The sequence below is a fragment of the Panthera onca genome, chromosome A2, assembly GCF_046562875.1.
Source record: "Panthera onca isolate mPanOnc1 chromosome A2, mPanOnc1 haplotype 2, whole genome shotgun sequence".
Classification (NCBI taxonomy): Eukaryota; Metazoa; Chordata; class Mammalia; order Carnivora; family Felidae; genus Panthera; species Panthera onca.
Window position 1 is genome coordinate 56,810,860 of NC_138340.1, and position 24,518 is coordinate 56,835,377.

Genomic DNA, 24,518 nt, shown 5'->3' on the forward strand with positions numbered 1-24,518 from the left:
CGCGAGACCGTGACCTGGCTGAAGTCGGACGCTTAACCGACTGCGCCACCCAGGCGCCCCTACGGTGTTGTTTTGATGGAGAAAAAACACAAACCACCTTGATGTGCATCGCTGGGGGATGAGGAAACACCTCGCAGCTCCCAAGAGGCAACAAGAAGCCGTCTCAAGAACATTTGCAAAGGAATATTAATGACGGCAAAGCTGTTGAGGAAGTATGGCTGATGTGCAAGGAAAGATCCCAGCAAGAGCATTTCAACTGTGTTTCTCTAGGTTGAGTTTAATGAGGTACAATTCACATCCTGTAAAACTCGTCCTTGTAAGTGCTTTGACAGATGTACACAGTCCCATAACAACCACCCCAGTGGAGTTCTTTCAATGCATGGAAAACGCCTGGAAATAAATACATCAGAAGTGTCTATGGTCCCCGCTTACGGGGGTGACTTTTGCTGTTTAGCATTTTTCGGGGCTGTTGAAAGGCACTTTAAACAATATACTGTTTGAAATGGCTCAAACAACAGTGAACTGACTTCAGAAAATCATCTCTTTGCGGGGGCCTCGGCTCTCCCCCACGCAGACACACACCCATCCCCCAGCTCAGACAAAAGAGCACAGGAGACCTTTGAGTTTGCTCACTCCGAACCTTAAACAAAAACCTTGTGGGTCCAACCAGAATGATTTCAGAGGCGCCTGGTAACCCTGCCCCACAGACAGACAGGCCTGACAGCGCACCATTATAAACCCCGACTTCCCTGGCCCCTGCTGAACGGCGGGGGGCAGAGGCCCAGGCAACGCTCCATGGCAAGATATTTAAAGGCTTTCTTTTCAGCGTTGACCGGCCAGGGGAACGTTACTGTTCAAAGGATTCCCTCACCAAGAGCAGTCCCCAGCTGCAGGGACAGGGGGTAGGGGTGAGCGCTGTGGTCTGGCTGGGCGTGCCAGCTCTCAGCACCCCCATGAAATCAAATCCCATTCGACTGCAGAAGTGCGACCCAGAAGTCCAGAGCCAAGATCCAGAGTCCTGTCTTACACAGCAAACCCGCAGACCAGGGGGCTCCGGGCCCAGAAGCTTCTGCGGCCCAGCTGATCCAGTCAACTACCAACATTTGGAGTCTCACGGACTCCAACACCAGTGCATCAAAGGACACCGAATCCCCCCCACACACCCCCACCCCCGTGCCAGCTAGAGGCACTCTTCCCATTCGATGCAGTGACTTCACATGTTCGGTCAAAGCAGCATTATTAGTCCCTACTCTGTGCCAGGCCCCTGCTGGGACTGCAGGGTATCAGGTTCTCAGACCTCCTGCGAGGCCCACAAATAAATAACAATGTGGTGTAATAGCTGCCTTAAAAAAAAATACACATAAAAAACACACATAGCATTTGTAGGCAAAGAAACTATGTGGCAGGTGACACACGATGCCATACCCAGGGTGGGGACCAGGGAGGCAGCCGGGATGGAAGTTGGAGACCCTCTCTCCTTTCGGCGTGCCTGACACCGTTCCAGGGCAACAGACAAGTGCTGCTACCCTCATGGCTGACGGACAGTTTCGGACAGGGAGACAGACACCACACACAGGCAAGACAGCCTGTCAGAGGTGCAGGGTGCATTCGATGTCACCAGAGGCCTCCCTGAGGCGGTGATGTTGGAGCAAAGGCCTTGGAGGTGAGGGGGCTGTAAACAGCTGGTGGAAGCAGATGCAAATACCCTGAGGTCAGAAGAACTGAGAGGAGGTTGGGGAGCAAGTCCATAGTAATGGCTGAGGAATGTGACTCTAGGGATCCGGGGAGGACTTAGCCTCTAGTCCCTGTGAGAGGGAAAGAATTAGGGGGTCATGAGCAGAGGAGGGGTCCTCTGACTATGGAACAGACTGTAGGAGTCCAAGGGCAGTTCTTGGGGGAGTCTGTTGCAATAATACAGGTCGGAGACCCTGGGGGTTTGGCCCAGGGTGGTACCAGTGGAGGGGGCTGAGGGAGTCGGATTCGGGATGTCTTCTGAGGGTACAGCACTGGACGGCCCGACGGTCTAGAGGCTGGGCATGAGCACAGAGAAGAACAGAAGATGGCAGGGACTTGCTGAGGAAAGCTGGGGGCACCTCGAACTGACATGGAAGCTGCAGGAGGCCGGGATTGAGACCGGTCGTATCACTTAACCCATCAAGAAACAGGAAAACACTGCCGGTAGGAAGGTAAATGGTGCAGCCATTTTGAAAACCAGTTGGGCAATTCCTCAAAAATTAAACATAAAACTACCATCCAGTGGGGAGCCTGGGTGGCTCTGTCGGTTAAAGCAGCCAACTCTTGATTTCAGCTCCGGTCACGATCTCATGGTTGGGAGATAGAGCCCCACGTTGGGCTCTGTGCTGACAGCATGAAGCCTGCTTGGGATTCTCTCTCTCTCTCTCTCTCGCTCTCTCGCTCTCTCGCTCTCTCGCTCTCGCTCTCGCTCTCTCTCTGCTCCTCCCCTGCTGGTGCTCTCTCTCTCTCTCTCAAAAATAAATAAAATGAACATTAAAAAAAAAAAGCCATCTAAGCAGCCTTCCCACCCCGGGTCTACACAACAAGAGGAATGAAAACATGCCCACGTGAATGTTCACAGCAGCACTATTTGGAATAGACAAAAGGTGGGGACAACCCAAATGTCCATCAACTGATGAGCGGATAAGCAAAAACGTGATCTACCCACACAATGGGATATCACTCATCCGTAGAAAGGAAGAAAGTACCGATACATGCTACAATGTGGGTGAACCTGGAAAACATTATTGTTAATGTTTTCAAAAAGGAGGCTGTCACACACTGTATGATTCCTTTTACATGCAATGTCCAGAAGAGACAAATCTATAGACACAGAAAGTGGTGGCTGCTGAGCAGTGGAGGTTGGGGGTGGAAGGTGGAGACGTACTGAATGAGTTAAGTAGTACAAAGGTTTTTGGGAAACAGGGGATGAAAACGTTCTGAAGTTAGACTGTGATGGTTATACACTCTACAAATGCACTAAAAGCATTTACTTATACCATTAAGTGGGTGAGTTTTATGGCATGTAAATGGTAAATAAGGTATGTCCTCCCTGGAAAGAAAGAAAGAAAGAAAGAAAGAAAGAAAGAAAGAAAGAAAGAAAGAAAGAAAGAGGAAAGCAGGAAGGAGGAAGGAAGCAAAGAAAGAAGGAGGGAAGGAAGGAAGAAAAAAAGAAAAAAAGGAAGGGAGGGAGGGAGAAGTCATCTTGTCAAAAAGAGAAATGCTATAGCAAAGGCTAAATATCTTTGATCCTCAGAAATAACCACAAAATCAGTTTTGAATCCTCCCATCTCTCTCTATGCATATATACATGTCTTTACAGAAAATATTTACTACCCTGCTGTGTGGTTTTGTTGTTATTGTTACATGTAAGTCTTAACATTGTACATAACAGGTTTCAACTTGCCTTGCTCACTCCTTTTTTGGTGATTCATCGAGGCTGATGGGTACTAGGTTGTCTCTAGTTTCTCAATATTATAAACAATGATGCAGTGAACATCCTGTGCACATGTATTTTTCTAAGGTAGGAGCCAAGAAGTGAAACTGATGTAACACTTTTTGTCAAAATGTTATTACTTTTATAGTTTAAAAAAAATATGTCCAAAATGGTTGGGGAGAAGCATCTAAGTCCTTCCTTTGGGAAAAATCTTCAAGAATGGGCAGGAGTTTACCAAATAAACTGCTGACTCTGGGATACTGCCGAAGAGGAGACAGAATTTTAGCGCTTTTTCAAATTCCAGGATTTAGCATTTAAATTCCTAGAGCTATACACAAGCCCACATTCTGCCCATCTTAAAGCCAGGGACAGTTGAATAAAGTCTGCTCCAACATGGCTGGACAACCAGTCCCAGTGCCGGTAACAGGTGCATGACATCTCTCTGGTGAAAAAGAAAGGAAAAGCAACCTAGGTCTCCCCGAGAGGGTGGTTTTCCTTTCACCTGCCAAAAACGTGTTGTAAGGCACGAGAGAAAGTGTTGGCCAAACAACCTACCAGCATAACCCAAGCTCAAAGGTGGAACTCAGGTCGCCCCGCCAACTCACTACCCACAGGCACACAGGTGAGGGCCGGAAAAATACCTTGCTTTCCCCGCCTCCCCCCCCCCCCCCCCACACACACACCCCTCACCAAACACTCACGCAGCTTAGAGAGCGAAGGTCTGTCCATCTCAGATCGACTTCTTACCGGCGCGATGCCGCTAAAGCGGTCCATTCACTCCTCCAACCTGCCTCTCCTCGGCTCTAATTACACGTGAGGCTCCCCGCACCGCCTGCCGTGGAGCGACGTGTGAGTTTAAGACCCCAGTATCTGAACATACGGGGAGAGGGGCTTCTCTGCACCGGCGCGGGGAGAGGACGGTTGGAGCCAGCTCGTGGGGCTATCCTCGGAAGACGTTCCTTTCAGAGGAGAAGGGGTGGAGTGACACGTGGGCTTGGGGGGCACGCCCCCAGCCACAGGACCTGGCTGCCACCGTCCCGTCCCGCTCCGGCTTCCCATCCTGCGCCCACGCCTCGCGCCTGTCCCCGGGCAAACTCTGAGCCCAGGGCGGGTGGGGCCGAGGGTGAGGGAGTCGAAAGCCCACAGAGCCAGGAGTGGGAGGGGAAGACGAGACGCCAGGAACGCCCCCGGAGTGATGAGGGGAGGAGAGCGCGGGGGCCACCCGGAGAAGCGAGACAGAGAGAGGGACCCGGCCCCCTACCCCAGTCCCCTCCAAGCCAACCGGGGAAACACAGACGACCCGCCAAGCCGGCGCAGCTGCGGGACACGGCCCCCCGCGCCGCTCCAACCAGACCGCGACCGCTAAGCCTAAGCCCCTCCTTCCGAGGAACTCCGGAGCCGCCCCTGGAAGTGGCGGGGCGGAGGCACCCGAGAAGCGACTCTCGGCGGCGAAGGAGCCGAACGGCGCGGGCCGGGAGGCCGGCATGGAAGGCGCGGCGGGTGACCCGTACCGGCGACCCGCGCGGCGCACCCAGTGGCTGTTGAGCGCCCTGGCGCACCACTACGGGCTGGACCGCGGCGTGGAGAACGAGATCGTGGTGCTGGCCACCGGCCTGGACCAGTACCTGCAGGAGGTCTTCCACCACCTGGACTGCCGCGGCGCCGGCCGCCTGCCCCGCGCCGACTTCCGCGCGCTCTGCGCCGTGCTGGGGCTGCGTGCCGAGGGGGCCGCCGCCGGGGATGCGGCCGCCCGAGACGCGAACCCGGGGGATGCGGCCGCCGGGGACGCGGCCGCCGGGGTGGCCACCGACGGGGACGCAGATGCCGAAGAGGAGGCGCGCCTGGCGCTGCGCGCGGAGCCGCCCGAGCTCACCTTCCGCCAGTTCCACGCGCGCCTCTGCGGCTACTTCGGCACGCGCGCGGGGCCCCGGCTGCCCCGCGGCGCTCTCAGCGAGCACATCGAGACGCAGATCCGCCTGCGCCGCCCGCGCCGCCGCCGCCGCACCCCCCACACGCCGGGCCCGGACGGCGGCCCCGACTGCCCCGACGGCGGCCGGGACGGCGAGCGCCTGGCGCGGTTGGAGGAGGAGAACGGCAGCCTGCGCGAGTTGGTGGAGGACCTGCGGGCCGCGCTGCAGAGCAGTGACGCGCGCTGCCTAGCGCTGCAGGTGCGCGCCGGCGCGGAGGGAGGGGGGCGGCAACAACTGGATGGGGGAGGGGGTCGTTCAAACAGCCGGGACCGGGCACAGGAAGTGGAACAGGGGAGAGAGGGCAGCCCCACCCCACTCCAGGTCGCTGGCATCCTGTCCCTCTCCCGCCCCACTCCAGCCCTCCTCTTCTCCTCCCCCGTGCCACCTCCAGAACCGCTGTCACACACAGATCACCAGCCCACCCCATCTCCCCACCCTCACTGTCCCTTCTTGCCTCTTCTAACCCAGTAGTTGCATTCGCCCCGGAAACCTGGACCGGCTCACACATTCAGTCATTAAACAGGCATCATCTTGAGCTCTCCGTGGTGGCAGGCTATGGGGGTGCGGGGAGAGGTTAGGAGATAAGGGGTGAAAGAGGCCCTGTCCCCACCCCACCCCCCACCCCCTTAAGCAGCTCATTGGATCATTCAGCAAATAGTGATGGGCCTCCCTCGGGGCCAGGGCCTGGTGTTCATCGGGTAGTCGCCGGCCACCAAACACCTGTGGGGGTCAGGCCTTCTCTGGGATATTGAGAAGGAAGCAGTGAGCAAGATACGGACCCAGCCCAAGCATCTGGGATTCAGTCAACAAACACTTCTGCACTGTGCCCAGCCCTGTGCCAAGGGCGACAGGGGTGGGAGGAGGAAAAGAGCAGCCCCAAGGAAGCCTAGGGCAGGAGGGAACTGACCCGTATTGGCCTTGCTCTGCACTCTGCCCAGACACCAGCCCTGAGTGGCAGAGGGGTGGCAGGGCGCTGCTTTGAGTGGCCGTAGCTATGGACGAGGCAAGGGCTGGCAGCCAGGGAGCACCAGAGAAGCAAAGGGTGGGAGTGCAGAGTAAGAGGGTCCAGGATCATTCACTCCAGGTATTTATTGAGCACCTACTGTGTGCCAGGCCTGGTTTAGGTGTCGGGGACACCGCAGTAAACAAGACAACAAAACCCCATCGTCAAGAACAGTCTATTGACCAGACCTTGGGGAAGTCCGGAAACGCCTTTTTGTTCCTCGAGTCTAGGGATCGGAGGCGCCACGGAAGGTCGAGTGCCACCAATGCAGGCAATCGGCAGGGAAGAGTCGTAAAGTTTGGGAATTAATTGGTACCGCGCCAAGATGAGAACATGGGTGTTGTGGCTCAGTTTCCATCACCCAGGAAAAGGGGGGCTGATCAGAGCTCCTGTCTCATTAGGTTTATTGCGAGGAATGAACCGAGTTCAGAGCAGCCCGGGAGCGGGAGGCAGTGCGCGCAACAAACGTGCACGGTCGGTGCTCCTGGGGGCGCGGGAATGGTGAGCGCAGCGAGGCGCTCACGGCTGTCCCCGCGGCCCTGTCCCCCGCAGGTCGGCCTCTGGAAGAGCCAGGCGGGCGCGCAGGAGGCGGGGCGCGTTGGGCCCGAGGTGGCGGCGCGGGAGCTGCGGCAGGCGCGGGGCGCCCTGGCGGTGGCCGAGGCCCGCGCGGGGCGGCTGCGCCAGGGCCAGGTCGAGGTTCGGCGACGCGCCGAGGAGGCCCGGGAGGCGGTGCTGCGCAGCCTGGGCCGCGTGCGCGAGCTCGAAGCGCTGGCGAGACAGGTGCCCGGCCTGCAGCGCTGGGTGCGGCGGCTGGAGGGCGAGCTGCGGCGCTACAGGTGAGCGGGGGGGGGGGGGTGCGGCCCCGGTGCCCCAAGTCAGCTCCGGGTGTCCCAGACCACGGGCGTGTATCCTCCCCGCACGCACGCTGGTGCTCGTGTTCCCGTTTGTTCGTTTCGTGTATCCCTCCGCTCCGTCGGCCGTTCTTCCCTTTCCTCCGACGTTCATCCAGTCCATCGCTTGCCACCCACCCGACCACTCCTGTGCGTGTTCACCCACAAAGGCCTTCCATTTGCCCATGCGTGGGTCGCAACAGGATAGAGTTATTCGTATCCGTTCTTTGATCAACCCGGTGATGATGATGATGGTGGTGGTGGTGGTGATAGCTAACAGTTGCTGAGTCCTTAACGTGCACCAGACGCTGAGCCAAGCACTTTAGTGGCCTGACTGAATCCTCACGGCAGCCCCATCACTTGGTACCATTTCATCCCCGTTCGGCAGATGAGGAAACAGATGTACAACGATCCCTTGTGCCAACTCCATCAGGCAGGAAGCCGGGCTTGGGACCAAGTTTAAATCCCAGCAGGGCCTCTGCCAGATGTGCGACCTTGGGCAAGTCACTGACCCCTCTTGGAGCTTCTGTTTCCCCTTTGGTAGAACAGAGTGGAGTCCCTGCCTGCCAGAGTGGCTGTGAAGAGGGCGCGAGGTCCTGCCTGCCACGGGGCAGGGGCTCAGTGAGCAGCCCCCTCTCCATTTTGAATCCCAAGGCACACCTGCCTGCCTGCCTGCCTTCCACATTTACTGAGCACTGACTCTGTACAGAGGCTACACCAGGTACCAGGAATGTGACTGGGGGCAAGACAGCCCCAAGTCCCTGCCCTGAGCAGCCACTACCGAGCATGTGAGATCATGTGATGAGATGTAGGCAGCCGGCTGGATGAATGCTGTGGGGGAAGAGCGGGGCTCAGCCAGCACCTGAAGTGACCCTTGAGCTGCTGAGAGCTGAGAATAGGATGTTACTTGGCAAGGTGGGCCGGGGAGAGGGACAGGGGAAAGGGGGGGGGGGGCGGTTAGAAAATGGCAAAGCCCTGAGGCAAGGGGAACTGTGGCACATTCCAGAAACTAAAAGGAGGCCAGAGTGGCTGGAGCGGCAGGCCGAGGCCAGGCCTTCCAGGGCCTGGAAGGGTGTGTCAGGGGCTTTAATCTTTCCCCCAAAGAGAGCATGAAAGACTTCAGCAAGAGGGGGACAGGAACAGATTTGCATTTCAAAAAAAGTGGCCCTGGCTGCAGTTGTGACAAAGAGATGGGAGGAGGGAAGAGCAAGAGCCTGTGGGGAGCCCACAGAGGGGCTGTTGTCATCTTCCAGCCCAAGGGAAAGTGGCCTGGCCTAGGCTGGTGGGCAAGGCAACCAGAAGGGGAGGCTTTGAACCTAGCCCCTCAGAGGAGGGACCTCCTCCTTCACTTCTGAGGTGCTACCAGCTGGAAGATGAGAAGACACAATGTGGAGAGAGGCCTCCGTGAGGAGGCCCACCCCGGGGCCAGCCTCCTGCAGCTCCAAATGTTTGGGTAGTCACTTCCTGTTTGCATAGCTGATCGACCAAAGAGCAGAGTTGGTTGGCTTGGGGCCTGTGTCCAGCCTTAGAACTTTCTCCAAGAGGAGAAATGAAGGGGCCCTTCTTTGTTTCACCCTAAAGTAACTCACTGTCTCCCACAGCATGACTACAGAAGCCACTACAAACATTGGGATAGCCCTTTGTGCTAGAAAAGGTGGATTTGTATCCAGGGCGCCACTTAACCCTCACAAGAACTGTGCCAAGGTAGAGGTTTTATCTCTAGTTTACAGATTGTGGGGAGTGAGGCTCTGAGAAGTGAAGTAACATACCCAAGGTCACACAGCCAGAACATGGAAAAGTAAGGTCAGCCTGCCCCTACCACCTGTGTTCTTTCTTCCTCCTTTCCTTCCTTCCTCCCTCCCTCCCTGCCCTCTTTCTTTTTTCTTTCTTTCTTTCTTTCTTTCTTTCTTTCCACTTTACCTTTTCATGTGTGTGTGGACTCACAGTTACAAGATGGCTGCCACACCTCCAGGCCTCACGTCTGTGTCCAGGCATCAGAAGAAGGATGGGCAATGCTGAGGGTGGGGAGGATTTTCTTCAAGTGAGCTTTGCCTTTGTTTCCAGGGAGAGACACCCCTTCCCCACCAGAACGTACATCTCCATGTCCTGGGCCAGCATCGTGTCACATGGCTGCTCTTATCTACATACTGAGGCCCCAAACAAAACTGGGTTCTCTTGGTGAGGAGAAAGACTGACACTGTGCTCAGGTCGCGGTGATTAGGAGATGGCTCTGTCACTCGCTCCCCTGCCCCTATAACAACATGCCCCCTAAACCATGCCCAGCCCCAGGAGGCAGACCTCCTCTGCCCGTTTTCTATGATCAGAGTTTGTGGGTGACTTGCCCCAAAGCTCTCCTTCTTTGAAGAAAGGAAAGGGCGGGGGGGGGTGGAAGAGCCAAGGACATGCGTTGAGCATCACGTGTGTACCAGGCATGATGCAAGGCACTTTCCCCATGTTAGTACAAATGAGCCCCTCAACTGGCCTCAGAGAAAGGTATTATTATTATCTCCACTTGCTGGATGAGAAAACCAAGGCCAGACAAGCTAGGATCCAAGCCCCAGCCCCAACAGCACAAAGCCACATACCCCAGGCCAGTCTGGCAACTTCCACAAGTCCTCCTGGAGTCTCCCCGTGCCCCCCACCCCCGAAACACCTGAAGGAATGTCACAGCCTGCAGAGGAGCTGTGGGCTACAGTGTCACCTCTGTTTTTGCACAAGTGTCAGGAACTCAGGTGTCCCTCTGTGACCAGACGCATGGAGCCTGCGGTAGGGTCCGAAGGAACTTGGTGGGTTGAAGAGGCCTCACACCCCAAAGACTAGAGCCTGTCATGCCCTCTTAAGTGACATCGCTCTGGAATGCCTCCAGGTGTTCTGCAGACGTATCTTTGGGGAGAAAAAGCGCAGTGACTGAAATCCCCGCTGGGAATGACAGCTTGAAGCCATTTGGTTAGAATGAATGACACTTTTCCAGCACTGTGGCAGGAAGCGACACACTCTGACCTTCTCATAACCTCTGAGGTTGGTATCTGAGCCACCTTTTCTCACACGAGGTAATAGAGCCCTGGAGCGGGGGTGGCCTCCTAACGAAACCTTGGCTGTTCCAGGGCCCTGGTGAGTTTCCCGACTCCGAGTAGATGTCCTTTCCCCTTCCGTGCCGTCGCCCTAAAACGATATCTCAGTGACTCCCTTTCTCATTCCCTGGGCTTCCATTTACTTCTTTTTCGTCCCCCTCTGTCCTTGTGTTGTGGATGCCATCCTGCCCGTCATGTCTTTCCCAAACGTCCTTCTTTTCCAATCTCTTTGGGATCGCTGCAACCGCTCAGCTTTCCCTGGTGTTTTACCTCTCTGCCCTTTCCGTGCTGATGGCAAGGTCCTCGGTGTGCCTCGTGATGGCCAACTGCGAGCCCGTCTTTGGCAGAAGCCATGATCCTGGAGAACCCACCCATCCCCAGGGCTGTGGCGTTCCCGTCAGAGCTGTTCCCCGTCTGCCTCCCCCAGGGCCCGATTCCGGGCTGGCTTGTAACTTCATTTCTCAGCTTGAAGCTTCAGAACTACACAGGTCGGGAGAAATTGAGTCCATATATAGGGACAACATCCCAAGGCCAGTAAGAGGGGTTTTTCTCACCTCTGTTCATGGATGAGGCAGCCCCGGGCTGGCCCCTGGCTTCATGCAGGAGCCTCCTTGTATGAACTCCCCAGGCAAGCTCCTTGTTTTTGACCTTGGCTCTGTACTCATTTAAATGGTTATATTTTATCCAGTTCTTCTGTGTATTGGTACATGGGAAGGGAACCTTGCACAGCACCTCAATTCACCACCCTGACTGGGAACCTAAGAGAACAGACGGTAAACATTTAAGCAATTGAGGATGTTCACATATTAGTTCCACATTCTCTACGCACCTTCCATGGAGAAAGTGGATACGTCGGGTACACGGGAATGACACAGACGTGTCTGCTGCCCCCAGAGGCTCCTCTGGGGCCTGGGGGGAGCAGGCCATGAACACCCATGTTAGGATACAAATGGGCTGTGTGCAGATGGGCCCCACGGAAGAACTTCTGGTTTCACAGCTGTGGGAGTGAGTCCCAGATCATATGGAAGCATTCCAGGAATCAAAGGGGTCTTCGGGCCTCTTGGAACGAGACAAAAACTCAGGGGCTCACCGGACCCAGCCCAGTCTGCCAAGGAGGATTACCTGCTCCATCACAGCCACATCAGCCTCTGGGCTCCTGCTTCCCACAGCTGGATGCACCACCTCATCTCAGACGAGAGACTCGGCTTCTTCAAATCCCCGAAAACAGTCCCCCCTCCCAACACATTTTTGAGCAGCGTAGACCTTACTGATGACGGGAGGGAGGAGAGATGACATTACAGCGATCATTTTTTATGAATATTTGCCATCCCGAGTCATCAAATGTCATTTAACCCCACATCCAACCAGGGTTTTCACTGTTACTTCTCCCAGTCTACACCCAGCCACTCTCCACCCTTCTCTTCTCTGTTTTCTTTCTTCCCATCAGCTAGCTCTCTTAGATGAATGCCTGGAAGCCTGACTCTAACTGACTTGGGTTAAAACAGTGGCTTCTGGGAAAGTCTCGGCAGACCAGCTTCAGGCATGGCTAGATCAAGGTACTCAAACAATGTCACCAGAATATAGAAGCTCTGCCTCTCTCTCAAGCAAGTTCTCTCTCCTGGTAGCCTTTGGGGCACTTACCTCCTCAAAGCTCTAAGTCCAATAGAAAGATCATCTCTCGTCTGAGACATCCCAGTGAAGTCCTGGAACTGGAAATCATTGAACCAACTTGGAAACATATTCATCCCTGAACCCATCAGTGGGGGTGGGGAGCGGGAGGTAGAGGAGGGCCAAGAAGATTTGATGTTCTGATTGGCCAAAGCTTAGTCACATACCCACTGCTGGAGCCACAGCCAGCCCCATCGGACTGTGGGACTGAGCCCCTCCCAGGACAATTAAGGAGGAACATATCCCATATGTGGTAAAAAACACGTATCCCCCACCCATGCCTCTCTCTGGAGCCTGCAGCCCAAATCCCCCTTCTTGTCTTGAAAAATAGGCCAACTCTGGCAGCCGGAGACTCCCTGGACAGCGGAGGCCCCGGGGAGGAAGGCTGGTTTAGCTGCAGAACAGGCTTGTCTCAAGGTTGGCTTTTCCAGGCTGCTGAATGCTTTGGGTGGTTAGGGGCATTCCGCCCTCGCCATCCTGTGCCTGTTCAGGCGCTTCAGAACTTGCTCGGAGAGTGGGCAAAAAGGGTCATAATAACTGGTCTCCAACACTACGTGTTGGCATTTCTGTAGCCGGGCACCCAGCCCAGGGCTCGCAGTAAGATGGTGAATGAATGGACGCGTGAGCGTATGGATGGATGCGACCTCAGACGTGTCTTGGTGAGAAGGGTGCAGGCACAGGGGACTCCAGCACAGGGTCAGCCCTGGGTGAGTGGTCCAGTGGGTAGATCCTGCTTCAAGGCGGGTGGTGCTCCTGGAGGAACTGCCCTTGACTCAGTGACCGTGGGTTTCTGGCATCTCCACCTTGAAGCCTGCCTGCCCCTGCTCTGCGCTGAGCCTGGGGCCAGTACCTCTGGGCAGGGGCTGAGCTGAAACTTACAGAAAAGAAGACAGAAAGCTCAGCTCAGCTGGAGCAGGGAGGAGGGGCTTCCTCCTGGCCTCTGTGGCTTTGTTGTCCAGGAGGGGAAAGATGAAAAGGCCCCGTGGGGGTGGGGGCGAGTAGGAGGACAGCTCCTTCGGCAGACCAGACCACCGTGGAAGGGACACAAAGATGAGGCCATTGGAGGGCCAGCTCCTTTCTTCTGCCCCACTGCGGCAGCCCAGCCTGACCTGGGGGGGGAGGGGGGGGGGCCCGGGGGCAGGGGGGGGCCAAGTCAGCAGGTCAGGGGAGAGAGGAAAGCAGACAGGCAGAGGCGGGGCAGTGGGGCATGGGGTACCATCTGGAGCTAGGAGGCGTCTGGTCACGGATTCCATTAGTCTTGGAAGCAGGTGTGTGGGTGGCCACTGGTGGGAACCGAGGCCTTTCTCTCAGGGACAATACCCAGGGCTCACAAAGAGGCAGTGGTGGTCAGGCACCTGCCACATGCCCCGGCCTGGGACCCTCCACAGATGGGCTTGATGGGGGGGCCAGGGGGTGGGGGCAGGCTCAGGAGGCCCAGCCTGACCTGCGTTTGAATCCCAGCTTTTCCACATATTTTCTGTGGGACTTGGAGCCCTTCCCTTTCTCTCTGTGAGCCTCAGTTTCCTCATCTGTAAAATGGGGATGACGAGAATATTACTACTAATAATACCCATTTCCTGGGGTATTTGAAGATTCAGAATGCTAACATGTATAAAGCACCTAGAAAAGTGCTTAGCGTTGAGAGAAAGCTTAATGAATATCATGTTACTATTATTATTGATCCCTTATCACAATACCCCCCATAAATAGTAACGGTCATGGTGGTTGGTGTTAATAGTAACAGAGCCCGACCCCTAGAGAGCCTTCTGTCTGGAGACCAGCAGCAAACAATGGACAGTCTCAGCTGATTGTAGACAGGACCCTAATCAAGTTGCAGAGTGTAGACAAGCATGGAGGAGGCATGAATGAGGCAGGGGGGTCAGGGCATCTCTTGGGGTTATTCCATCATCCAACCTGGGTATTAAAGGATGAGTAGGAGTTTTCTCCGGCATTGCAAATGCAGGTTGCAGTGAGTACAAAGGCTTAGAGATGTGAAGGGCTTGGGTGCCTCCTGCGAACAGGGAGACTTACGGTGGGAGAGGGTTTGAAGTGGAAAGTGGCAGGAGAGGAGGCTGGAAGGCAGGCAGGGGGTGGCGAAGGACCCTGAGCACCAGACTGAGCATGAGACCTTTACCCCAGAGAACAAGGGAGACAGAGAAGGGCTTAAGCAAGAAGGGCCTAATCAGATTTGAGCTTCACGGAGACCCCTCTGTCTGTGTCTGGAAGACAGATCAGGCAGGAGGGGTGGCGAGATGCAAGGAGACAGGTGAGGAGGATATATCTGGGTCTAGGGAGAGAGAACTCAGGGCCTGACCTCCAGCCCCTGAGAAGGGACAGACCCCCAGTCCCATACTTGGAGGCCTTGCCAGGAGTTCGGGGGGTGCCTCAGGCCTGCTATTCTCTGTTCCAAGACAGAGCCTTCTGCAAGGATGGAACCTTGGGATTTGCGGGCTGAAACAGACTTTAAAGTTTATTTATTTATTTTGAGCAAGAGAGAGAGAGTGTGCACACACGTACACGAGCGGGGGAAGGGCAGAGAGAGAGGGAGAGAATCTCAAGCAGGCTCTGCCCTGAGAGCTCGGACCCTGACGTGGAGCTGCAGCAAATGAGTCTTTGCAATGTTCCTTCAGACGTGTGGCCTCCACAACCCTATTAAAGGCAGAAAGAAGGGGGACATCTGTTCTTTTCTATCCAAAAAAGCAAAGCCTGCTGAGAAACCACTCACCAGTGGATGTCTATGTGAACACAATGGCCAGAGCGGGGTCACGGAGGCGCAGAAGGGCCCGAAGAAGGAGTGAGGCCTTTTCAGTCCCAGGAATGGAGACGGCAAGGCCAGAAGAGCTGCGGCGTTCTTTGCTCAATAGTATCTCCGCAGAGAAGTCTCCCCTCAGGCAAAGCATGCCCCCAGCCAGATTTCTCTGAGAGCAGAGCTGAGCCCACCCTTATGGCTGACGGCCCAGGGTCTGGGACTGAAACGCCCAGAGTCTAAGAGACCCCCAAAAACGAACCACCAGAGTCCAGAGTCAAAGCTAAGCAGCAAGGGTCATTTATTGCAGGTTCGAACCTGGACCTCTGCGCCCTCGTTGCCGGTGACGCCGAGAGGTCCTGAGAGAGGTTTTTACACCCCTTTTATAGACAGGTACAAACAAGTCATGGGGAAATCAGGAGTTTTCCACAGTTACAGAGCTGCGATTGGTTGGTGTTTAAAGTTGGACACTTAACAGTATTCGATTGGTTCCTGCCTTTAGGTCAGACCACAACCGGGGGTACGGGTATCACAATGATTGATCAGGAATACACGGATGTGCCAGGCAACAATGATTGATCAGGAATACATGGGCGCGCCAAGCAATTGTACAGAAGCGGAACAAGCTGGTTAAGCTTGGTTAGGTTTCAGTTTCCCATAACTTAAGCTTTTAAGTTTTAATTTTCTCAGGCCTCTCAGGACTTCATGTGCCTACCAAGGAGCGGGATCTTGACCGTACAGGCTAATGTGTGCAGCAAACGTGTCCTTCAGAGAAGAAGCTGGAGCCCAGAGACGGACAGTGATCTTCCCAAGGTCACCCAGTAGGACAGGGCAACCCCCAAGCGAGACTCAGTCCTCAAGAGTCCCAGAGTCTAGGGCTGCGTGTGCCGCTTCCCTTGGGTGGTTGGGAACAAGCTGCAGTTCCTGTGTCTTTGTGCTCAGATTAGGGGATGGGCTCTGCGATCCCCTGCTTTCTGGTCCCAGCTTGTCCAGTTCCCAGCCAGGCAGGTAGCCTGAAGCATGCAGATGGGTCCCAAGTGGACGGGGGTCCCCAGGTCAGAGCCAGCCACACGGACCCAGGGTGGCCTGAGGGGCCGCACCAGCCATGTTTGGCCACGACCCACCTTCTCCACTTACCTCTATGTGCGTCTATTTTCTTTGGTGCCTTGACACTTCTTGGGAAGCTCTGACTCAACCTATCGCGCCTCAGTTTCCTCATCTGGAAAATGGGGTTGATGTTAGTGCCTACGTCACGAAGGAAGAATTAGCCAGGATGCAAAGGGCACTTCAAATTGTGCCTGGCACGTACTTGGCACTCAGTAAATGTCACTGTCATCAGTTGGCCTCCCGTGGTGGGGGCCTTCTCGTCTGTGGGGAGCATTCGTGCATCTGTCTGCTCCACACTCCGGAGCAGATTTAAATCCCCATGCCGCCAGCACACTCTGTGCATCCTGTATCTCTGCTTGTCCCTGCTTGGTTTTACCCACGAACGTGGCTGCAGTGAGCCCAGCTTCGGTGACCCAACATCCTGCTTTCTAGCACCTGTGGATGATGTCCCAGGGAAGAATCCATGGCTGGGATTCCTTAAGCCAGGGTGCTGGGAGACTCCATCCGGCCAGGGCCAGAGCACACACTGAGCCCTGAGGTCTGGGAGAGGTGGGTGCTTAGCCTGGGTGTGGGGGCAGGGGAGTTCCTCAAAGCAATGTGGGTGCCGTTACCTGGAGACAGAAGAAGGATGCAGGTCAGACAAAAACAACAAACGTCTAACCTGTGAGCTTCCTTTCTGGAAGTGAAAATCCAAGAATCATAAAGGCCGCAGCATGGCACCAACGAAGCAATTTTTTTTTAATGTTTATTTATTTTTGAGAGAGGAAGAGAGACAAAGCACAAGCGGGGAAGGGGCAGAGAGAGAGGGAGACACAGAACCCGAAGCAGGCTCCAGGCCCTGCGCTGACAACAGAGAGCCCGATGTGGGGCTCGAACCCACGAACCGCGAGATCGTGACCTGAGCCGAAGTTGGACACTCAACTGACCGAGCCACCCCAGGCCACATGGCACCAAGTAAAGGGAAGATGAAAAAGCGGATGTTTGGGCCCCTGAGCCAGATGTGGGAAGTTTTTTTGGAAGTTTGTTGTGTAGTGCAGTGGTGTTCCAGAAAGCCAGAGGTCCTTGGTACATGTGGATGGTTCCCCTCATCTAGGGTGGTCCCGACCACATAAGGAAACACAAGGAAGAGGCCAGTGCCGGGCTGGAGGCCTGGCAGGCCTTGTTGCTTCAGAGGCACTATAGAGCCAGGATCCTGACATCACCTGTCTCGAGTTCTGGGTGGTATAAATGGCTTCTGCCTGAGACCCAAGCCAGAGAAACCCTGGAGCACATGAGGGAGTGGGCATCATGGTCTCCAGGATGTTCTGATGCAACGACCTGGGGTATAGACCATCAAGGTGCTCTCGTGTGGGGGAAATGGTGAGAAATAAATGTATGCTTTTTTGGAGGTAGTGGAATATCTCTGTTATATCGGACACTTGTCGCCAATGGCGGAAATTAAACTCAAACTGGCTTAAATTTAAAAGTTGGTGGGAGCAGGGTGCATGATCTGCGAAAAGCACAAGAGTATGGCTTCAGGCATGGCTGGATCTAGGAGTACAAATAATGACATGTGGAATCTCTCTATCTCTTACCTCTGCTTCCCTCTTGTGGGCTCCACTTTCAGACATTCTTCCTATATGGGAGCAAGAGGTCTGCCAGCATCACGAGGGTGAGTTTCCACCCTCTGAATCACCCCCAACAGAAAGAGCTTTTCTTTTCCGGTAGTTCCAACAAAACCCTTAGATTAACTCTGATTATCCTGACATGGTTATATGCCCATCCTTGAACCAATCATTGACAACAGGGACACGGAAGGTAGTGATGGGCCCAGGTGGGAGTCGTGTAACTACTCGGAACCAATCACTGTGATTGATCAGGCCTGGGTCTCATGCAGGAAGTTGAGGCAGGAGCTCCTAGACTGGGAACTTCTTGTGGGCAATGATGGCACCCAGCGCCCCTCTTTTCTGTCCCTGCTGCCACTGAGCCTAGCAGAGGCCCAAGCCCAGGAAAGACGAGGGCTGCCTACTGGCTGGCAGGTGCTTGGACTTTGGAAACATCTGAGGATTCCCACTGCCTGCTCTGAATTGGGAGCAGTGGGGACACTTCTCCCAAGAGGACTGAGGTGACCTGGAGAAGCTTGGGGCCAACAGCAGTCAGAGACCCAGTAAGCATGGAGGACAGAGAATCCTCTCTTAGTCTCTTCATCGTCTCCATCAGACATAACTACTGACTTTTCTTTATTCACCCAAATTTTGTTGCATGCCCAGAGAGTGCCGACGCTGTCCTGACAGCTATGACTGAGACAAAGTCTCTTCCCTCATGGGACTGACATCCTGGGTAGGGGATATGGTCAGCCAATGGGTGACAATAAATGGGATGAATAAGATATGGGCAAGGTGGAAGAGGTTTCTTTACTATGGCGCTTGGGACAGTGTATCAGTCAGATTGGCTGCGTGACAAATACTATTGCCGGCTTAAACAGACATGCATCATTTCACCGTCCTGGAGGCCAGAAGTCCAGGATCAAGGTGTGGGCAGGGTTGGTTCCTTCTGGGGGCTCTGCAGGAGAATGTGTTTGCAGATGGCCGTCTTCTGCTTCTGTCCTCACATAGCCCTCCCTCTGCACATGTTTGGATCCTAATCTCCTCTTCCTATAAAGACATGAGTCAGATTGGATTAGGGCCACCCCAGTGACCTCATTTTAACTTGATCGCCTCTATCAAGACCCTGTCACCAAATACAGTCACTTTCCGAGGCTCTGAGGGTGAAGACTTCATGTAAATTCAGTCCTGCCTGGCAGAAGGCTTCCTTGAGGAGGTAATGTTTGAATTTTAAGTCTCCAACCTACCTGCTCCCCTTCAGCCACACCTGCCACCCACCAGCATCAGCACAGATGTGACTGCTGTCCCTAGCTCTCTAGCCCACTAACCAACCACACAGTGGCTGGCGGGGCGGGGGAGGGGGGGAGGCTTTCTAAACCCACATCTAACCTTGTGGCTTCCTGTTGCCCTTAGAATAAACACTGGCCTCCTTGCATTGACTATCGTGGACCTGAGTGATCTGGCCACCACCCACGGATCCAGCCCCAGCGTCCTCCACTCTGCCCACTGTCCACGTCACTCTGGCCACAGTGGCCCTTCTGCTCCTTGATCGTTTAGTTCCTGACCGCTCTCAGCCCTGCCTTGCCTAAGTCACCGGCCTAAGTCATCCATACCGCCGGTCTCCTCTGCTATGGCTCACTTCTTCAGAGAGGCCCCAGCCCCATCTAGTCTGCTCCCCTGTCATCTCTCACAGCCCCTGGCTTTTTCCATCCTTAATTTACTGTCGTGACCCCTTCATTAAGGTCTGTGTCCCCTGGGGGAAGGTGAATTCCATGAGGCTAGGGCTGTCTGCTGCTAAGTGCAATACCTCTGGCACTGGGCGCGGTGGCTGGCTCAGTGATGCATCTGTCAGATGAATCACAGAACAAAATTAGCAGCTAGGCGGAGAGACGCCTCTAGAGACCACTCAGTGGCAGTGTGACCCCTGCACCGAGACCCTGATGGACACACTCCCATTGCACCTGCCTCCCACCCCAGGAAAGGCAAGTAGGAGCCAGAGTTGAGGAGTCATGGACAACCCTTCCCAGGCCCAAAGCACCCCTGAGGACTGTCCCACACTCCCCTCTTCGTGATTTATTTTCAGCTCACCCTCCACAGCCCCCTCTCAAGCTCTTCTTCCTACTGTTGTTCTCTTGTTTTCACATGCTGGCCTCCGTTTCCTGCGAGGCTTCGCTCAGGAAACGCCGGCACGCAGCGAAGGAAGCACGGTGTGCAAGCCCCCAGGCCCTCCGGGGCGGGCTCAGCGGCCTGGCCGGCTGCCTGGAAGCCCCCACCCGTCGGTGGGCCCTGGCCGGGCTCTAGATGTCCTGTCCGCCCTGCAGCTCCCCAAAGCGCACAGAGGGGCTGAGTGGCTCAGGCAGCTGAAAGCAGAAAGGGAAGCGAACGCAAGTGACATTTTCCAGCCATTCTAGGAAAAGCCGGGCCGGGGAGCGGTGACGGTCTTCTGATGTGTCACTTGGTAACAGCCCCAGGCGGTCCAAACACAAATCGAGGCTCGCTGTGAAGGCATTCTGCAACTGTTATTAAAGTCTGTGATCAGTTGACTTTCAGCAAGGGAGGTGATCCGGGATAATCTGGGTGAGCGCAATTTAATCACTTGCAAGGCTGAGGACTTCTCTGAAAGAAAGAAGGTTCTTCTTTCACAGGTTCTGCCTGTGACTAGAGCTTCTCTATGCCCAGGGATCCCAGCCTGCCTGTGATCTCCCCCTCTTAGGGATTTCAGACCGGCTGAGCCAGCCCCCCAACCACAGAAGCCACTTCCTTATAATAAAGCTCTTGAGACAGTGCTGGAACTACAGACGTAGGCACAGATCAATGTCCCCTGCTGGCCCCAGTCCTCCGGTTGAACCCTGACTCACCCCAGGGCTAAGGCAGGAGGGGAGAGGCATTAAGACTGCAGGCTAACATTTCTGAGCACCTGCTGGGCCTGAGGCTCTGCGCTAAGGACTTCACATACACAGCCTCACTTAACCCCCAAGCAGCGCTGTGAGCCGTTTTCGGTGACAACACTTTGGGCTGCAAGAAACAGAAAACCCGACTCCAAATGGCTTAAATCTTAAGGACGCTGATGATCACCCATAAGAAGTCCGGGGAAAAAGCAGTTTCTTCGAAACTCAGTGATGTCTGCAAGGATTACAATTCTTCATCTTCCCACACTGTCTTCCTCAGCTTGTCGTCTTGGCCTGTCGGCAAGCCTCCCTCATGGTCACAAGATAGCTGCCATGGTCTCAGGCATCACTGCCACATGCACAGACAGAAAAATAACTTCCTCCTTGGACTTCCCTTTTCCCAGAGATCGTCCTGGAACACTTCCCTTCCCTCTTACTGGCCAAAAGCACATAACATGCCTATCCCTAAACCAATCCCTGGTAAAGGGGAGGAGTCACCATGATCCAACACAGACCAATCAGATCTCTTCTCCAGAAGCACATGGCCACTCAGTGCCTGAAAGGGTAATTGAGGTTGTGTGTGCAGATGGGGCGCGTCTGTTTGGCAGTTGTGTTTGGTTTCTATGCAACCGTAACAAATTACCATAAACTTAGTGGCTTGAAACAACACCCATTGAGGATCTCACGTTGTGTAAGCCAGAAGTCCAGGCAGGCTTGGCTTGGCTCTCCTTAGGCTCTCACAAGGCTGAAATCAAGGTGTCACTGGCCAGGTATAGAGGCTCAGGGGGAGAACACGTGTCCAAACTCCAGCGTCGGCAGAACTACATTCCTTTCGGTTGCAGGACTAAGATCCCAGTTTCCTTGCTGGCTGTCAGCTCCAGGGTCACTGGTCACACTGCGCCTCGCATGGCCCATTCACCTTCTGGCCAGCGAGGACCCAAGTCCTTCTCACACTTCAGGTCTCCCTGAAGTCCTCTTTGGACCGGAGAGCTCTCTGTTATTAAATTTTTTTTTTTAATGTTTATGGATTTTTGAGAGAGACAGAGCACAAGCAGGGGAGGGGCAGAGAGAGGGGGAGACACAGAACCCAAAGCAGGCTCCAGGCTCCGAGCTGTCAGCGCAGAGCCCGATGCGGGGCTTGAACCCACGAACCACAAGATCATGACCTGAGCTGAAGTCAGACGCTTAACCAACTGAGCCACCCAGGCGCCCCAAGAGAGCTCTCTGTTTTTAAAGGGACTCGTGTGACTGGATGGGAACGTTAACCCCCTTGACATCAGCTGTAACAACATAACATAACACCATCAAGGGGATGATACCTCCCCACAGTCAAGGGCTGCAGGAACCTTTGAGTCATTGCTAGAAACTCTGCCCACCCTGCCGTAACCATGGTGCACACCATGTAAGACATTTTTGTGGAAAGAAAGTTGAAGTTGAGAAAGGTGATGTGAATTGCTCAAAGCCATACCAGCTGGGGGACCATGGTTGCAAACAACAGGAAGTGACGCTGGCTCACTAAAGCCAGAAGGGAATTACTTGGCAGGGTGTCAGGGGCCAGCACATCGGAGGGCCAGACTCAGGCCAAAGCAAGGCAGAGCTGACCCGGCTGGTCTAGGAGCAGGCTGCCGGCGTCCCCTCCTGCCACCCGCCGTTCGTGCCCTCTGCCATTAGATGCCACCAATGAGCTCGAGTGAGCCTGCACCTGTGAACGTGTGTCCCACAGGCTGTCAGCCACCCACTCCCTTAGCATATCAGCCACAAACAACATCCCTCCCTCCTGCTGACCCAGATGGATACGCCATGCTGCCCATTCAGGGGGTCCCCACTCCCCTCAGGGTGGTCTTTCTGGCCCCAGCCAGATGGTTGCTCTGTTCCATCTCTCATTCAGTGCTCTTCACAAATCCAGAAGGTGCTGGCTGGCTGGCCTTGGGGACAAGGTGAGCCCTCAGTCTACCACACCAATTAAACACGTTTTCTCTGGACGAAATTCTGTCCACTGGGGGCAAAAGTCATCAATTAAACCAGGAGTTTGCAAACTACAGCCTGTGGGCCATATCTAGCCCCATGCCTATTTATGGACCTTATGCAAACTATGATTTCAACCTTTTCACGTGGTTGAAAACGCGAAAAGGAACAATATTCCTGGCACAGAAGAATTTCATGACGTTGCAAATTTCAGTATCCATAAAATAAAGTTTGGAACACAGCCGTGTTCATTTCCTTGTGGATTGTCTGTAGCTGCTTTTGCACCTGAAAGGCAGAACTGAGTAACTACAGCAGTGGCCACATGGGCTGCTGAGCCTGAAATATTGACCCCCTGGCCCTCTACAGGAAAAGTTTGCCAGCCCCTGAGTTCAGTGATAATGTCCTACAGCCGCCGTGCTGCTCATCGGTGAACATGTAGACTGACCCTTGGAAGGTTGTGTACTCAGAGCGGGAGACTTGGGTTGGAGCAGGGGTACGAATGGATACTTTCTCCCCTTCTCTTCCCACTTCCCTGTCCACCCTATCGGCAACCCTCCTCAAGTGACTTCCAGGTATCTTCTTTTCACTGTGCTCCGGCAAAACGTGTGTTTCTGTGTCTGCGTTCCGCGTCCGTAACGGCACTGTGTTCTGTGTCTCATGCCGCGTCTTGCATTTTTCACTCAGCCTTGCATGTTTCAGGTGCCTTGGCTGTGTGCACGGCTGCCCCTTGTCCCTCCCTCCTGGTGAGTCTCCCGCCCAATCCCAGAGCCGCCTCCCAGCTGCCACCTCCCCAGATGACACTGATGAGCATTCTCCTCCATGCCACCCTGCAGACGGGTGCTAGAACTTCCCCCAAAAAACAATACCCCGGGGCGGAATTGCTGGGTTGTGAGAGGCTTGCACAGAACTTGACCAAGGGACGCCAGCCGGCTCCCATGTGTCCTTTGATTAATCAAATTCATCAAATGCTTTGGGCCTTATGATTTTTGCTTTTGAGTTTTTGTTTGAGCTGTCCCCCACCCCTAGGTCTCAAAGCCACTCATCCTGCTGTATGTTCTATTTTAATTCTGCCCTTCATATTTAGGTCTTTAATCCACCCAGAGTCCACCCCTTCAGTGGGTGTAGACGGGGACCCAGTTTGAGTTTTTCCATGTAGAGAGGAGTGCATTGGATTATGGCAGGAACCCACTTGTGATATATTTTGTTTATACATACAACAGGGTCAATTTCTAGGTTCAGATTATTGCAATTTAAGCAGAATTATCACTGCACGAACATAATAGTGAATTGGACAGGCGACTTACAAGTCAGAATTATGGTTCGAGGCAAAATGACTGTGAAGTATTACTTTACCTTCTTATCATAACCTCAGTGCTGTCCAACAGAACTTTCTGTGATGATGTAAATGCCTTATATCTGCACTGTCCAATATGGTAGCCATAAGCCACATGTGGCTACTGAGCACTTGACATGTGGCTCACATGCTGAGGAGCTGAATTTCACTGTAATTAGTTTAAATTTCAGTAGCCCAGTATGACAAGCGGCCACCATATTCATCGGCACAGGTCAGATTAAGAAACTGGGCGACTATCCCTGCGCTGAAGCATTTATTTGAGGTTTTTAAAAAACAAAATGAATAGAGAAGGAGGCGGTTGTGAACAGAGGATGGGAGCTAACAAGAGTTGGATGCGTGCCTACAGTGTGAACAGGTGCACAGGTCCCTCACTTAGCCCCAGCTCTCATCCATGAGCAGGGGCAACTTCCCCATTTAAAAGCTTGGGGCTGCTGAGTCTCAGTGAGGGGAAGGGACTTGATGAGGGCACCCTTGCTTGAGAGGCTGGCCCAGGAGTAAACAGATACAAGCCAATCCCCCATCCTTCGTGGCTCTGCAAGCCCAGAGACCACATGGTGGGGGGGGGGGGCCAGAATGGCTGCAGACCAGAGGGCACTGGCCAATGGAGATCCTGGATGCTTCCCCAGGGCATTGGCATGGTCCAAGTGGCCGAACCGGCAGCCTCCAAGTCCAAATCCGTCAATTGGGCACCTTATAGTCCCCCCATGAGGCAGCCTAGAGCCAGGTTTGGGTGGAGGCTCCCATAGCCAGTGGGACCTGAGGTTAGAACAGGAGCAAGGAGGGAGTCTGCAACAAGGCATCTCTCTGGAAGCAGCTTCCCTC

At 54.5% G+C, this 24,518-nt stretch overlaps 2 protein-coding genes across 2 annotated transcripts in view; one reads left to right on the plus strand and one right to left on the minus strand.

The window, feature by feature from the left end:
* The window catches only part of CFAP92 (cilia and flagella associated protein 92 (putative)), an 82,388-nt gene extending 77,242 nt beyond the window's left edge, over window positions 1–5,146 (minus strand). The window contains exon 1 of the mRNA XM_078442692.1: window positions 5,077–5,146. The gene's annotated coding sequence lies outside the window, so the exon portion shown is untranslated. The remainder of the gene's footprint in view (window positions 1–5,076) is intronic.
* EFCC1 (EF-hand and coiled-coil domain containing 1) overlaps window positions 3,845–24,518 on the plus strand; it is a 48,144-nt gene continuing 27,470 nt past the window's right edge. The window contains exons 1-3 of the mRNA XM_081790697.1: window positions 3,845–3,871; window positions 4,660–5,619; window positions 6,977–7,260. Of these exons, the coding sequence (XP_081646823.1) occupies window positions 3,845–3,871; window positions 4,660–5,619; window positions 6,977–7,260 (1,271 nt within the window). The remainder of the gene's footprint in view (window positions 3,872–4,659; window positions 5,620–6,976; window positions 7,261–24,518) is intronic.